Source organism: Ooceraea biroi, chromosome 9 (assembly GCF_003672135.1).
Source record: "Ooceraea biroi isolate clonal line C1 chromosome 9, Obir_v5.4, whole genome shotgun sequence".
Classification (NCBI taxonomy): Eukaryota; Metazoa; Arthropoda; class Insecta; order Hymenoptera; family Formicidae; genus Ooceraea; species Ooceraea biroi.
The window spans coordinates 10,737,622-10,754,103 of record NC_039514.1 but is presented as its reverse complement, the minus strand read 5'-3'; the positions used below and the strand labels follow the sequence as shown (position 1 = coordinate 10,754,103).

Below are 16,482 nucleotides of genomic sequence, written 5' to 3'. Positions count from 1 at the left end.
GTCGTGCCAACGAATTAAAGAAAAATGTTCCATGCGAGGCGCAAGGTGCGTTTTCATCAATCGCATCGAGTACCGTCGACGATAGAGCGTCTCGGCGTTGCTATTGGCGACAGTAGATGGTGCGCTGGTGGTGACGGCGAGAGGAGAGAGTGACAGCAGTGGTAACAGCTGTAGGCCAAGCTTCTCGCAGTTTCTTGGGGTTGAGCGCGATCGGCGTGTCATTTTGACGCGTAATTCGGAGTTTCGTGCACAAGTCGTCTCGCACTACGACAGACGCGAGCACGGGGGCACGGATTCGTTGCGGGCAGTCACGGTCACGGTGCCGAGCGTGCAGTCACCGGTCGCGAATGCAACGGTTAAGTGCAGTTGGACGGGAGGCTGTGCGCGACTAGACACTGGCGACGCGCCATGTCGCGCGTTCTCAGCTGATGCCCGCGCTCGTCGCATCGCACGCGCTTCTACCTTCGGCCACTCCATCCCGGGTTCCGAGGTTCGGTTTGACAGCTGAAACAGCGTGACGCGCGCGCGAGGCAGGGCGCTTCCTCGTCCTCGTCACATGCGTGTGGATCCGGCCGCGTTCCGATAGAGTCCACGCACGTCGTCGCACTCGGGAGAATGGCGGAGCTGAACGACTTGTTTCGTACGGATCAATATGTAGGTCCGGAGCAGCTCACCGATCTCTGCTACAAGCTGATCTGCGAGAATCTCGACATCATCTCGGTAAAGGGTAAGCGCGGCCACCGGGTACTACGGCGCGGGCTAATGTTCCCGAGCGAGATATGCGACAAGATCATCGAGTACGCGCAGCACAGCGGCGCGACCAAGGAGAACGACTGCTTCTTCTCGATCTTCAAGAACCTGACGGCGACGCGGCTGAAGCACGTTAAGATCGCCAACTGCAGCCTGACGGACGCTTCGGTCCACACGCTCGTCAGCCACCGGCTCCAAGACTTGGAGCTTAGCGATTGTAGTAATTTAACGGAGCTTAGTATCGAGCACATCAACGCCAACTCAGAGAACCTGCACAGCCTGACGTTCCACGGGAAGACAACGGTCATACCGCCAGGTCTCAATACTGGTAAGTTCGCTGTCTTGTAGCTGTTCCATTCTGCACATTAAGTAACTGCGCGTTAAGGTGGTTAAGTGGATCTGCATCAGCTTAACCTGTTCATCACTCTTCATTGCAGTCCTCTCGTCCATCAATTACCATGAACGGGGATATGTCCTCAAAGCACCGAACTTGAAACGCCTGGCGTTGGAGGATGTAAAAATATCCTCACAGGACTACAACCTGCTCATGGCAGGCTTAATCAATCTGACCCACCTGGATCTGTCGAACAACTCTCATGTTGATACTTTGGACTTCTATCGTCTCGTACCAAATCTAGTGTCCTTAACTTTGTACAACATCCGAATCACCGGAAATCCAAAGTCTTTTGTCAGGAGTATCTGTCAACTGAGTAATTTAAGGTACATAACAACATGAGAAATACGAATAAGAATAGTACGATCTTCAAAATTTACTAATAAAAGTCTGCTAGAGTAGAAATATTACCGAGTTACAGAACGAAGATCATTAAATGACGCGACATTAAGTAGAATATTTTTACAGGCACTTAGATATTTCACAGTCGAATCACAAGCAAGGGCAATTCGAGAATCCCAACAAACTTCTGGCCATTCTCGTAAACGGTTTGCCTCAATTAGTTTCCTTGGATATCAGTGGTACAAACCTTGCTGGGCGAGGCGTGATTGAGCGTCCTATCGATACAAAAGTCGAGGATTCTTACTTCGGCCAACTCTCCGACATACCGGGACTTGCATCCAGGATCCACAGGCCACTACAATTTCTTGGTCTGTACGGTACTGCTCACGGTGCTTGCAGGAGGCATGACATACCGGCAAAAGTGGTGAGTTCGAAAAGTGAAATTATTCATTAAATAAATTATTAATTAACTTATTAAGAAAAGATAGATATTTCGTCTTATTAGACACGCTTAATCATTAATGCGTATGCAGTTTCAAAGATATTATCTTTTATACCTTTTGCACTTGCTTTTGCTTCTTGATCATTCACTGATTGCAACATGGAACGATTTAGGTGGCTGGCGATGCGAACGAGGAACAAATATTAATCGCAGCTCACGTTTGTATGAACAATAAGCAGGAATTACTGCAAAAGGTACTGAGCGATCTGTACCATGTATTTAGGTACGAAAACTGTAACAGAATGGATCAGGCGCTGTGCACCGTGTTGGAAGCGATGGAGAAGCATCCAACTCAGAAGCATATACAGATATCGGGAAGGTACATACGTATACGCGTGCACGAATTTATTTATAAATTACCTTTGCCAAAAGAGCCGATTGCGAGATTCGAGAAAGATCGTCGTTGACGATAAATTGTACACTCCCCTAATAATTTTTACGTATCGATGTTACAGCGCTACGTTGTTTTACATAGTGAAGATGAAGGAAAAGGGTGAGCTGGTAGCGCGAATGAAGAGGAGGATAATCAGCACTCTTCTCGCTGGCATGAGCGAGCATAAAGACGAAGAGACCATGATGCGAAACGGCTGTTTGGCACTGTGTCAATTTCGCATACCACAGGACGTGGTTAGTAGTATTTTCAAATTTTTCGCAACTTTAAACTCGAAATTGGCATTGTCAACGTGTTAAGATATAACTTTTTTACTTATATGCGACTATCATTGTTACTGTACTTGTTGCATTGTCGAATATAATTATTATCATGCTTCTGTAGATGTCGAATTACGAGGCGCTCGTCAAAGTACTTCTGCATTCGGCGAAACACTCGGAGCCGGAAAGTTTCGTTCAACGAATCGGTATATATCTGTTGAACTCGTTGGCTTGTCAAGTGGAGGGCAGGGAGAAGAGACTGCTCGGCAAGCTGGGTTGTGTGAAAACGATGTTGGAACTGGTGGAGTACAGGGTGGAGAACGGCATATTCGACGATGTGCTCGAGGTCGCTTGGTCAACCATGTGGAACATGACCGACGAAACGTCCATTAATTGCCAACGGTTTCTGGACGAGAAGGGCATGGCACTCTTCCTGATGTGCATAGAGGTACGTTTTATTTTAATAACATGTACGGGATCGATGACGCGCATTCGCACTCACGATAATCTCCCACGCAGCAATATCCGCACAAGGAGGAGTTGCTGAGGAACATGATGGGCTTACTCGGCAACGTGGCGGAGGTTGGGTATCTTCGTATTCACCTTATGGAGGAGCAATATGTAGCGGTGTTCGCCAATCTGTTACGCTCCAACAGCGATGGAATCGAGGTCTCGTATTTCGTTCTCTTCGAATCAGAGTTGTCAAGTCTACTCGAGTTCTGCTCGAGAGCAAGTTTTCAAGTTTACTGATGAAAAAATCTAAATGACACACTTCTTCGTGCGTACAGGTCCCGTATAATGCAGCCGGTATATTGGCACACATGGCATCCGACGGAATCGACGCGTGGACGATAGAGAAGCCGACCCGCGGTGAGGTCCTCAAGTACATGGTGCAGGCGATTGATAGCTGGGATTTAAGTGCAGAACGCAACATCAATTATCGCTCGTTCGTGCCGTTGTTGCGCCTACTGGACGTGTATCATACTCCTCAGTGTCAACATTGGGCTGCTTGGGCCCTCGCCAACCTCACCAAAGTATACCGTACGTATTACTAATCGTACGCATATATACGTACATCGTACATTAATATCTTACATGTTGCCTTACGATACGATTTACGTTTCAGCGTACAAATATTGCACATTGGTGGTGAAGGAGGGAGGAATGGAGAAGCTGCACACGCTGATAGCGGACTCCAGGCCGTACGAGCGCATAAAGGAACTGGCGAATTTAGTAATTGAAAATTGCTGTCATTACGAGAGCCATTCCGACGACGGAGACGTCCACTCGGCGTTAGATGCGGATAGTCTGGATGGCTAAAAGAAGATCTTCGTGACGTGAAGATTTGCGCGTGTGCGCGTACCTTACGTAACTTGTGTCGGTTGCTTTAGAGCAGACAGATTATACTACAGTATCATTAGGACGACATAGACGAGGCAAATTAAAAATCAGGTTTGTGACGATTTCTTCGACACGGAAATGAACGGATGCTCAATATTATTTAATTATAAAGTGTATGTGCATGCGTATGAACGCACATGTAAAAAGCGTATAAAATATTCTGGGAGACTACTTAACTATGCCGACAAGCAATACACTTATCCACCTTTAAGAGCTATTGCCAATAATTAATCGGGGGCCGATCGGGGAGACGAGTGTTCCTCACCCGATCGATGTACATAGTTCGCTTGTATCGTTAAAGATTTGAGGATTGTAATCGCAACTAAGGCGTTATTGGCGTGCTTATTACTTGCCTTTAACTGCAGTGTATTAACTTTCGTAACGAGAATTCGTACGATATCTCGTGTGGACGTTTGTTTCAATCTATCTTCTTTCCTTTCGCTTCTCTCTCTTGTAGATATAACATATATGGCATAGGTAGTATATTTCGTTCCCATTATCAAGATTTCTTTAATATAAGAGAAACAAAGATAAAGAGAAACAGGTTTAGGAGACTTGTATGTACGTGATACAAGTACGCGTGTACATAGGAAACATTTGCGGTAAGCAGGAAAGTATATTAGATTTAAATGTTTTGTATGTTATCTCGTTATTACTATTAAAAACCCTCTGAAAGAAAATTAACTTCCATCAATTAAGTACCAATTACGCGCGCGATTATTCTTTACTGACTTTTGATTTATCGAGGATCTGCTCGACAAACTAGAGACGAAAGAGAGAAACAGTATGTACGAAAAGACTAGTGATTATTGTCAGCATACATGGCAATGTAAGCTCATAATGCATCAACACGTGCTCGGTTTGTTCGATGTATAATACAATATGTTTTAAGATTTATGCAAATTTATTACATTTAATTGTCCTATTATCCTGTTGTTCAAGAAATAATTATTATATAAAGACTAATAATAATCAATGCAGTTGCAAGTAAACGGAAATGCAAAGTGCGCTTCATTATTGCTAGATTTAATTATCCCGTGTTTCATTCAAACTATTCAAAACTAATTTAAATTCTCCGCAAATTAGGTTTATTGTTTTTAAATTCAAGTCAAATGATTCGTCAAAAAGTTTATGTTGCTCTAGATAATTAGCGTCGTTCAACAGTTGAACAACGTTACTAGAGTCCGCTGAATGACGCTTCGGGTTGGTCAGGAAAATCTTCGAGCGTGACATCCAATCAGAAAACCGTTTCTCTAGTAACTTTCTGGAGCCAAATGCGCTCACCTGTAAGGAACGAATTCTATTGGTTACCAGGCGCTGGTTGAAGTTAGTAGCTGCCATCTGTGAACAGAGAACCAGAAGCAGCGCTGGCACGCCACTGAGACGCTAGTCTACTTTCGAAGCCGTGTGCCGACATTTTACTTGCCTCGGTTAAGCGCGTCACCTCACGTACGAGTCCCGTGTGTATCTACGCCGGTGCTCCAGTGTCGAGTGAGGCGAATATCAGCCGCGTGATCTTATTTTTTAGATCTTATTTTTCGTCATCGCGAAGGGAGTGGAAGCTGCAGTCTCCGGGCCTCGACGAGGTGAGTTTTTCTACGTCGTACTCGTGTAAGCGGCATATCGAGGGATACGCAGCCATTATTTCCCGTCGCACGGATATTAATTTATCGATCTTCCTATCGGCTCGTAGCTCTTAATTCACAGCGAGTCGCCTGTGTCCTGAAATATCTCGTGATGGCCACGCAGGGATGCCTTGAACGATGCTCTTTGACTATTCGATGCGATCATTATCGCCGTGTGCGTCACGTCCGATACGTTGCTCCGCGTTAAACAATTCTGCATTGCTATCTTCCACATTTGTTTATTCAAATTTTACCTTTCTGCTACGAGGAAGTGATTCCGCAAAATTTTCCCGTTCTGCAAAAGTTCGCGAATTTTGCGTAGAGTTACCTGCACGATTTGAAGCACGCTGATGGTGCTAACCTGAACACGGGCTTGTACTCGCGGCGAATTTTGTGCCATCGATGTGCCATTCCCCATTGATGCTATCCGTGCGACGTACGTTGTATAAAGAGGTGTTTATTCTGTTCGTAGACCGTTGATACTATATCCAACAGCCTTTCTCTTTCTCTCTCTGTCTTGCTGAACGATAGCTTGCAACCATGAGCTATGGTTACAATAAATACAGGTTGGTAATGTTATACACTGTTTATTACATGTGGCAGGGTTTTGCGTTCGGTCTGCCAGATTTGTACGAGACGATCGTTCTGATTAAATCTTATACGTATGTACATACATGTGTACGTACTTTGAGTGGCTCTTACATAATTTATTGCACACTATATTATAATTTATTATAATAAAAATAATAATTTATTATAATATAGTGTGCTTTTGAATAATGCTACTTCTCTGTATCATAATTAATCACCAAGTGATCATAGATGCACTTTTCAGATAAGATATGTTGAAATATAGAAGAAAGACAGAAAATGTGCAATATAAGCTAACAGTCCTGGTCTAATTTTTCTTGTAGTTCCACCATGAGTTCTCGTGGTCGTGGATTTGTTTCCCGTGGAGGTTCTTATAGAGGACGAGGTGGCGGTGGAGGGAATGAATGGAGTGGTGGCTCAGCTGGTGGAACCATGTCTGGTAGAGGTGGTTATTCTTCTTCTAGGGGTGGCAGATTTAAATATTCCACAACGAGCTACGACTCTAGATCGAAATATAACTCAGGTAACAATCAACATTATGCAGAGTTTTGTTAAAATAATTGATCAGTACAAGTTTGACACATCACAGAGATCATGCGGTGTACTTGAATAATATTCAAGTACACCGCATGATCTCTGTGATGTATATTAATATACAATGTCTCTCGACAGGAGGATCAGAAAGATACTCGAGCAGAGGTGGTCGTGGTGAACATTCGAATAGCTACAAACGACCACGTGTGAGTATCCAGAATGAAAAAAACACAATTGTTTGAACTGTGTATGGTAATTAAAAATACAGTATTTTCCGCAGGAGTATTCTGCTAGGGATGATCATCGTTCCTCCAGCGATTCCGCGCGCAAGAGAATAAGGAGCGACTCTTATCAGGTATGGTGCTCTCCTCTCTTTCTCTTCGCCTCATCTGCCCATTTCTCTATTTCATAATAAGATTATTATTCAAGCATAGACGATAATACAGCACTAATGAACAACAATCTTGCAATACGGTCACGATATTTTCATAATCTCTTTTTAACGGGAAATTTTTAAGTGTCATTGTTTCTATCTTGCGTATAGCGTTAATTGAAAGCACGATGGTCCTGAAAGTTTTCGCTTGACGATTAAAGATTCAGATTTGAGCACACAAAATGAGTAGCAAGTAATTTCAGGACACTCGTATGTATAAAACAAGATTGGCGTATTTTATAGGCAAAGCATTCATAAGTTGTCATACTTTCCTTTCAAGCGACGCGAACCAACGGCTTCTCGAACTCGTTCTTTTTGCGTTGGGACGCTACTACGGCGGAACGCTGCGAAAACGTCATATAATTAAACGATGAAAAGTATACCTAAATGGTACTTAGAATATTGCCTACCTAAAGTTTGAGAACTGTTCGAAAAATTGACGGAGATCGAACAATACGTGTATGTGCGAGTCAGATCACACGTATTGTCCCTCGTTATAGAGCAATAGGCGCCAATTAAGCCATCTTACTGTGCAGTAAGAACGAGATTATTGAGAAATTGTAGAGGAATTATGAGGTGGAGTCGAGATGGAGTTTTCAGGAAATAACATCTACTACTATGATGAGGATCAAACAGTTATTTAAATTATGTCGAAAGCTAATTTATACGAGAGCACGAGTTTCGAGTAATATCCATGTACATTCGTAGACCTTTCCAATCGCATTAAGACACGTACGTCGTTTGTTGACTCGGCGTTAATAGCGGGAACAGAGAGAATTAGAGGAGAAATTAACGTAATCTCACGTAGGCTACATATTCCTACGTGATGATGGAAAATACTTGGGAAAGCATAATGCATGCGGGGGAATACGAACGAAAACTGGACAAACTGCAAAACTGAACACTGAATATTTACGAACGATTACATAGCGATTACGTAACGACCTGCTTCGTTATATACTTTTGTTCGATTATCGGCTTCGTGTACGTGCGAAAACGTACACGAAAGAGCATTAATGCATCGGCAGAGGAGTTTTTCGCACGTAACGATATATACGATTACATTCGCACCTAAATAGAAAATCAAATACCAATTCGACTAAGTTTGGAAAGGTCTATCGAGACGCATTGTCATGTGTATGTGCACCATTGAGTGGCGAGATAGAGTTCGTTAGCTCATGGGACTCGAGCGCTACTGCCAAGAAAGTATTGCGTGAATGAGATTGATGACGAGTACAGTTTTTCCGCAGACTAACGATTGCGCGAAGTCGAAATGAGACTACGAGGAGGCATTTTAGGGATTCTTCATACTTAGGGAATGTACATTTAGATGGTTATTAATCGCGCATAACTACTGACGACTACTGTGACGATGCTGGACAATTTATTTAAGACTAGCACCAGATGCATATGAATGGTGGGATGCAAAAGTGGATTAACAACAAATCGAAACAGTTCATTAACGCCGACAATTGTGCTATTAATTGATCAATCAATTTTTCAGTCGAGCAGTTTAGTCAGTTAGTTAGTCAATTGATCGATCATTCGATCACATTCGATCAATCGATCAGTCAATCCATCATTGATCAATAATCAGTCGGTTAGTCCAGTCAGTCAGATTCGTCCAGTTGGACCAGTAGCAGTTAAGAGTTAAACGTATACGTGCGTAGAAAGATCCACCAAGGATAATAAGTGGTAGGAAAGGGAGTAAGAAAGGAAAGGATCTGTATGTGTGATACACGTATACGTGTACATTATCCTATGTACGTAATACTGTACACATGTACATGTACGTAGAATAAAGTGTAAGAGAAAGGGGGCAGGAAACGAAATGACAAAAAAAAAGAAAGGAATACATGGAAGGCGCACAATTGGAATTTGATTTGGCAGGGTGGAGGTAGCGGTAGCGGCTCACAGAGGTACTCGTCGTACGGTGGTTCATCAGCATCGGCGCCCTACGACGACAATAAGGGATCTTCGTCGTCCGCTGTGTACGAGGACAAGAGACAGAGCGAGCGTGCATCATCGTATCACCGTTCAGAGGACCGTCATTCTGCCTCGCGGAGTTACGCACCTCCACCGCCCCCTCGGATTAGCGAGATGGCACCGCCCCCGACACAGAGATACACGTCGAGCCGAGGCAGAATCTCGCATCAGAGCTCGAATTATAGAGGTCGGATCTCGACCCGGGGCAGCAGCGGTAGAGGGGGCGCGTTTCACCGCGTGAGCTCTCGTTCGGATGGCATCATCGCTCGCAAGCGCACGTTGCACTCGCTCGACTATCGTCGAAAGCTGCTGGGCACACGCTCGCGCGACTACATCCAGCGTATGCGCATGACCACTACGAAACTGCGCAGGAGGTAATTTATTAATACAATACACTTACAACAAAACCGTACCGCAAAATACTATCCTCGTAGCCTGCTTACTTGTTCTCCCTTGATGCCGGTTCGCACAGTCCGCCGGTAAAATCCGGCTCCTGGTCTCGACGACCTGAGGCTGTCGCAAGACAAGACGATAGAATGATCCAAAGTAAACGAAAAAAAAAAAACGAATGAACGAATACGTAAAAGTACAAATACCGAATAGAGCGTATAAGTAGACCAAATCGAATAGAAAAACCGAATAAAAATTCGACGAAAGCGATCACACGAGACGAGCATTCTGAGAGAGAGCTTTTTGCAGGGTTCTAATAGAGAAAGAATCGATGATGATACGTGTAAACGCAATAATATGTGTTTATATATAAATGTGTATGTCTATGTATCATCAGAAAAACGATATTAATAATTTTCGATACGAGAACTATATAAAAGTAATTATACTTTATTCATCGTAAGATCTTTCTCTTTAAAGTTCCTACACGTAGCAGCACGACTGTACTATTCACGTAATTATTTTCGGCACGACCGAAGAAATCAGGACGCGATGCAAAAAGTAACCAAAAAAAAATATATATATATATACAGAAAATACCAATAGTAAATACTTTTAACGTACGCTGTGAAACGCATTTCATATTTTGGGGCGTAAACCGATAATAGACTCTTGGGACATAAGACTAAATACTCGATCGATTATCGCGATGTTTGCTGCGTATCATCTATCAGCAAATTTTGCTCGATGATACATGAACGAAAGGCAGAGGAACCCAGAAATGGAATGAAGGAAAATAATATAAGTCAAAACCAAATTGCTGTTGTCATTAGTACTACTAGGCTACCCGGAAGTAAAAAGGACTCGGGATCAGGAACCAGCGTGAAGGACAAGGATAGAGAAATGGCCAAAGCCATAAACGCCGAGTTTTCCGACGACGAAGATGAGGAGGATGATAACAAGAGTAATTGGGACGAAGAAGAAAAGGTATATCCATGATACTTGATTTTTTTACATCCAATACATAACTAATTTCCTTTTCACTCTCGAGTATTTCCACAAGTTTTACAATCCGATTTTACGCAGCCACACGATCGCGATGATGAGGAGGAGGAAATAGAGGAAGAGGAAGAGAAAAAGAAAAAGGAGGATAAGCGTAAGAAGGAAAAACAAGATAGAGAAAGGCAGCATAGCGAGGACGAGGAAGAAAAGGATGATGACATCAAGGAGGAAGACGATGAACAGAAGCGAGAGGTAATTTCAACGTCAATATCAATACTCAACGATATTATTCGCGTTGTTATTACTGTTTCTCTGATCCGCTTTGTTTCGTCGACTTCGTAGGAAGACGAGGAGGGCGACGACGAGGAACGACGCGAGGATGAGAAAGCGGAGCACGATCGAAATGCGGACTCCGAGGAGTTACCGAGCAGGCGCGACGGCCGGAAATTTATCAAATTAAGATGCCCGCACTGTGCCCATCACAGCGTGACGTTCAAGGAGTACTCGCTTCATCTGTTCTCCGGGCGTCACAGCGCGGCAATGAAGCGTATCGCGTCGCGGCATAAGGCAACCATCACGCGCATGAGAGTCGTACAACGGCAGGAACAGAGGCGCATCGAGGCTCGCGATGCCGCACGTGGCACGCTACCATCTCGCACCATGTTCTGTGCCATTTGCAAACTGAATTACCGTTCGCTGAAGGCCGCTCACCAGTTGTCCGAGTCGCACAAGCAAATCAAGCGATTCCTCACGCCCTTCTGTCGCGTCTGCCGTATCCAATTCCGCTCACCAATGTTCTTTGAGACTCATATGTGTTCCTTGGAACATATTAAGGTAATTCTTAGTGATTTTATTTAACCCCTATGTATGCCGTATGATGACGAGTGAGACGGAATTGACAAAGCTCATGGCTAAACGTGAAAATCGTGAATCAGACTCGACATGAACATGTTTGGCTTGTAATCCCTATCGCTCAGTTCGCAAGCGACTTTGTCCCTCACTACGGCCCGCGCGGTGTCAAACTAAATCATATGGCAAGGGGTTAATCTTTGTATTAATTTCGTTTATTTAATTTAGTACAATGCGATGTGCTGCTAGCATAACGTGTATTTCGCTTTTATTTTAATCAGAGGAAGAGTGTAATGCGAGAAAGAATGAATGCGAATGGCAGCGGCGAGGCAGAAGCGGACTCGAGTGCCCCCGAAGAAGACGACAAGGAAGTTAATCTCGATAATTTCATGACTCTGGATTCTGTGGGCGACGTAGATGGTACGTGAGATTAAAACATTAAGAAGATTAAATATCTTGGAATTATCGATATAACGTTCTTCACGTTTGTAAACGTGTTTACCAGACCGTATTTTATATTGCGTTAACATTCTAATTTACAGAAGATGAAGAGTCGAACGATAAGAAGAAAGAAAAGACCGATGGCGAGAGTCCGAACGAAACGGAAAAGAAAGCGAAGAGCAAGCAGATGATAAAAGTCGGAGCGGAGTATATAAAACGCGTCGAGGTACAATATTGCGAGCTGTGCAAGGTTTATCTGTCGCGTAGCGAGAATATGGAGAGGGCGGTCGCCCTGCATTGCTCCACTCGCAGTCATCTGAAACGGTATGCAACACGACGACATAACTAAGTCGTAGTAGTTTAGCAGACTAACAATCGTGCATGTATGTATTTCTGTGTGCAGATACGTGCGTGACAACGACGACAAGGCACTCAGACGCCAAGCGGAGAGGATACACTTGCAATCGTCGTCATCAGCGAACATGAATTCCACCAATTCGACCGCGGTCAACACGTCGGAGACCGCAAAGAGTTCTCCCATGAATGTCGAAGCGCAAGTATCGACGAATACTGCGTCAACGACAGTGACGAATGATAATAACGGCGCCTCTGACGCGGAGTACATCAAACTCGAGGAGGAGAAATCGAACTTGGAGTCTGAGAAGAGTCTAACAAAGGACGGCAAGGATAATCAGGGCGACGAGGACGATGACAACGACTACCACGGTGACGATAAAATGACCTGGGATGACGTCGACAAGGACCTGGGCGATATCCTGAGAGAGAACGAAGCAGCGGCGTCAAAGTCGAGCGATGACGAGGATTCGCGTTACGATCGTTTCCGCAATTCGGACAAGAAACAGCAGTCTGGGAAAGAGAAGGAAACCGATAAGAACGAAATCGTGGAGGATAAAGGCGGGAATAGTAACAATAAGCTTAAAGAAGTAAAAGTCAAGCTTGAGAAAGCAGCAGATATCTAATCTAATCAGTGTCGTTCTGTGCTTATACACTTTCAATTTATTGGCTCGTTCTTGATTTTCTTGATTTTTTTTCTTCTAACGTTTCTAAACCTCTTTGCGTATTCGCGACGCAAACATCAAGGGAAAATGAGCGAGAGGAAAAAAAACAGACAAATGTCTTCATATTCGACTGAGGTTGTATTTTCGAGTTATCACATCGCATCGTTTTAATCACGTAAAATTTTCTATGTGTGCATAATTTAGTTGTACACGCGTTGCCATTTATATTGTACTTTAATTCTCGGATTAGCGTATGTGTCAATTGCGAGATATCGAGCGTTACTGATATTGCGATTTCAGATTTGTATAATTTCAAGGTATTTTTCAATTAATTGCGATCGAATGTTGTAGAACGAAAACAAAGTTCGGAGATTCGAACGATGATTCAAATATATACACCTGTCACAAAAGCATCAGATGTTATGTTAAATTACATTCAGAATTAAAGCTTTAATAATTAGCATAGGAAGGAAGAGAAGAGTGTTCGTCCCTGTGCAAGCTCATAATTTTGATATAGATTATGCGTAATTGTATTATCGAAAAATATTAATGATTCGAACGTTACGAATTCACTGACGATAATTGAGTGTTTCCTTTTCAACTCTGAGCATTCGTTAAACGCTCTTCCACAGAAATAAAAGCCTCCAAAAGTAAAGAAAATGCTTAGTTTGTTTAAAGTTTGCGCGCCTGTAAAGTGGCAACCCAATACGCAAAGATAAGAATCAAATGGTTGCTATTCTACAGGCGCTTGTCTTTCAGATGGACGCAGGACGGGTTGCCATTCTGTAGGCATTCACAACTTCTACATCTACTGGTCAGTGGAATCTTTACAGCTTGGACGCTTTAGATCAAAAAATGAGAAATAGTCCGGCGCGATCGACGATAAATCAGGCATAATTTCTTATTTCCAGTAGCTTAAAGGCGGCTCAGACAAAGCTTTTATTTCCGAGTAGTATCACGATTTAATGACAGATCAAGGAAAACTCTTCAGTTGTAAATTCGGATAATATCGTTTGAATTAAATAGAGTTTTTATTTGCGACTAGCACGCTCGATGGGATCACGTGAAGTTTTACTTTTTCCTTGTGTGTGCGCGAGGAGAACAGAGTAAAAAGAGAAAGTGAGAAGGAAGTGCAGACTGCGTTACTGGACAACTTTCTTATTTCGCGTACGCGTACTACCAGTAAAATCGGAGAAGAGAGATAGACCGAGAGAGCAAGAGAAAAGAGAGCGCAACAGAGTGCGAATGAGAAACTGAGGAAGAGGGAGAGAGAGAGAGAGAGCGCGATAACAGTATTATAAATATCGCGCTGGCACAGCGTGACGCTGGCAGCGTCTGACTGGTAGTGGTGGTGATGCACACGCGCAACGGCAACGCGACGTACGTTTTGTAACCTGCCACGACTCTCGCGCAAAGTTGTCACCGAGCGCGTCCATTGGTAACGTGCATCGTTTGTCGGCGCATACGGGTCAATTGTAAAATTGCTCGTGGAGGTACGTGCCATGCGTTCGTGACGTCACGCCAAGTCTAGAGCCGCTAGTAGCAGTAGCTGAATGAAATTTCACTCCTGACGAGTACGTGCTCGCGTAACGATCGACGATCAACGAGATTCGGAGTGATGGCACTGGTACGGCAGCTACGGAGGCTGTCTCGCACGTTCCTCGCCGTGGGCCCGATCCGCACCGGACGTAAGGTCGAGCAAGTGACCTTGGCAAGAGCCGCGTCCACCACGCAATCACGACCGCTCCCTGAGAAAGAAGAGTGAGCAAAAATTGATTATTTATTGCTTAGCCTTGTTTTTTTAAGTGATATTTTCCAACGACCCATTTGCTTATCAAATTATATTGCACAATTGCTGAATGACTAACAAGTAGTGCAGAGTTTGTACCATAGGATATTGTTGACCATGTGATCATGCAGTTATCTACTATCACTCAGCGATAGTAGATAGCGATTTTTTAGTCGTTTAGTTCACAATAGTGCAACAATGTCTAGATTATAGAGTATTCTTCAGCCACTGGCCTGGCTTTCTACAGAATCTTTCTACGAACGCATATAGATAGCACTGAAACAATCAGTATGCATTAGCACTAATTTAGCACTGATTTACTTAACACCTTTCTCATTTAGGAGATAGCATAAAACAGGTTGTAGAAAGTTCAGAGTGCAATGACCACTTGTGATAAGATAACGTGCAAAGGTTATAAAATTATTCAAATTAAGAATGAACGTGTCAATTCTTTTTGAAATACGTCCTTATGAAATTAATTATAAATAATCAAGATTTACAACTGTTGATTTATGATACACCAAATGCTTCCTATATAAATTAATAAAAGTTATTTTGTCCAGGGTGAGCATAACGTTTGTTAAAGCCAATGGAGAGAGGATAAAAGCAAAGGGAAAGGTAGGGGAAAATATCTTGGACATTGTGGTAAACAATGACATCGATCTAGATGGTTATGGTATGAAAATGATCCTACAAGAATTATTCCTGTCGTTGCTAATTGTGCATGCATTTAACAAAACATGCATAAACCTGTGCAGGTGCTTGCGAAGGTACGCTGTCATGCAGTACTTGCCACCTGATCTTCCCTAAGGACGTTTTCGATAATCTTCCAACCAAGGCTACCGAGGAGGAGATGGACATGTTGGATTTGGCGTTCGAGCCAACAGAAACGTACGTACTAAAATCGTATTTAAATTATCCTCTTGAGATGCTCTTGTAAAGGCTCTCATAAACAGATCGGGAATCCTTTTCGAATCTTACTTTGTAATGCTCCCTGCATTTATTCATGAAGTCAGCTAGCTTCCTACGTCCGCGTAGCTAGGAGAGAAGAGGAATAAAATTTACCTTTAATGAAAAATAGTATTGGAAGTCGCAGCCCCTCTTGCCTTCGTTGTTTAAATCGATTGCTTCCGTTTCTATCCATGCTCCTCTTTGTTCTGGCTCTACGATCGCAAAGCTTCTCGAAGATTTCCGTAAAATCACATATTTGTCAGAATTATCTCAAGCGAAAATTCGATTATAGATCCAGATTGGGATGTCAGATAACAATGACCAAAGACCTGGACGGTCTTGAAGTGAGAGTACCAGCTACTATTAATGACGCAAGGAAATAACGAATGAATCAACTATGTCTATAAAGCCTATTTGGTATGTACAGTTGGTCTGTATTCCATATAATTGCGCAGATCAGCTCCATATTTAGTAAAATCTGGTCAAACGTTTTAGTATAAAATATATCGAATACAAAGACTCACACGTTATGTATATAGTAGCAACAAAAATAATTTTAAATCCGAAGAACAAAAATCTAACAATAATTTACTTGGAAATTGTATATATATATATGAGCAATATATATGAACAATTATATATGTACACAGGTGGTTGTGTAAATATTTTGTATAGAAACAAAAAGGTGCATAGCCATGTTTTTAGCGCAATTTCAAGTATTGTGAATTAACGTAAGATGAACAAATAAATAAATTCTATTTGTACATTGTTTTATTAGAGTGAATTTTCACGATTGTCTTTTAAGAATCGACAGCAGTGTGTTTACGCCGCT

At 42.9% G+C, this 16,482-nt stretch overlaps 3 protein-coding genes across 4 annotated transcripts; all 3 read left to right on the top strand.

Moving 5' to 3' along the window:
- Positions 1–78: 78 nt before the first annotated feature.
- LOC105287065 (protein zer-1 homolog) lies at positions 79–4,937 on the top strand. Its single transcript, XM_011352469.3, has 9 exons — positions 79–1,078; positions 1,188–1,470; positions 1,613–1,910; positions 2,102–2,307; positions 2,444–2,615; positions 2,764–3,087; positions 3,159–3,308; positions 3,428–3,680; positions 3,766–4,937. The coding sequence occupies exons 1-9, from the start codon at positions 616–618 to the stop codon at positions 3,957–3,959; spliced, it is 2,343 nt and encodes a 780-aa protein (XP_011350771.1). The 5' UTR covers positions 79–615; the 3' UTR covers positions 3,960–4,937.
- Positions 4,938–5,432: 495 nt separating this feature from the next.
- LOC105287066 (DNA ligase 1) lies at positions 5,433–13,562 on the top strand. 2 transcript variants are annotated; one of them, XM_011352470.3, is made up of 12 exons: positions 5,433–5,626; positions 6,138–6,231; positions 6,580–6,779; positions 6,929–6,996; positions 7,059–7,145; positions 9,114–9,583; positions 10,433–10,586; positions 10,686–10,853; positions 10,944–11,435; positions 11,732–11,870; positions 11,993–12,215; positions 12,295–13,562. In XM_011352470.3, exons 2-12 carry the CDS (start codon positions 6,206–6,208, stop codon positions 12,869–12,871), a joined length of 2,604 nt encoding a protein of 867 aa, XP_011350772.1. In that variant the 5' UTR covers positions 5,433–5,626; positions 6,138–6,205; the 3' UTR covers positions 12,872–13,562. The 2 variants fall into 2 exon arrangements, with proteins under 2 accessions (XP_011350772.1, XP_011350773.1); XM_011352471.3 differs by having other exon boundaries at positions 7,071–7,145; positions 12,295–12,871.
- A 673-nt stretch (positions 13,563–14,235) lies between these two features.
- On the top strand, positions 14,236–16,419 carry LOC105287067 (adrenodoxin). The gene is made up of 4 exons (XM_011352472.3): positions 14,236–14,671; positions 15,263–15,375; positions 15,458–15,590; positions 15,943–16,419. Exons 1-4 carry the CDS (start codon positions 14,529–14,531, stop codon positions 16,031–16,033), a joined length of 480 nt encoding a protein of 159 aa, XP_011350774.1. The 5' UTR covers positions 14,236–14,528; the 3' UTR covers positions 16,034–16,419.
- The last annotated feature ends 63 nt before the right edge of the window (positions 16,420–16,482 follow it).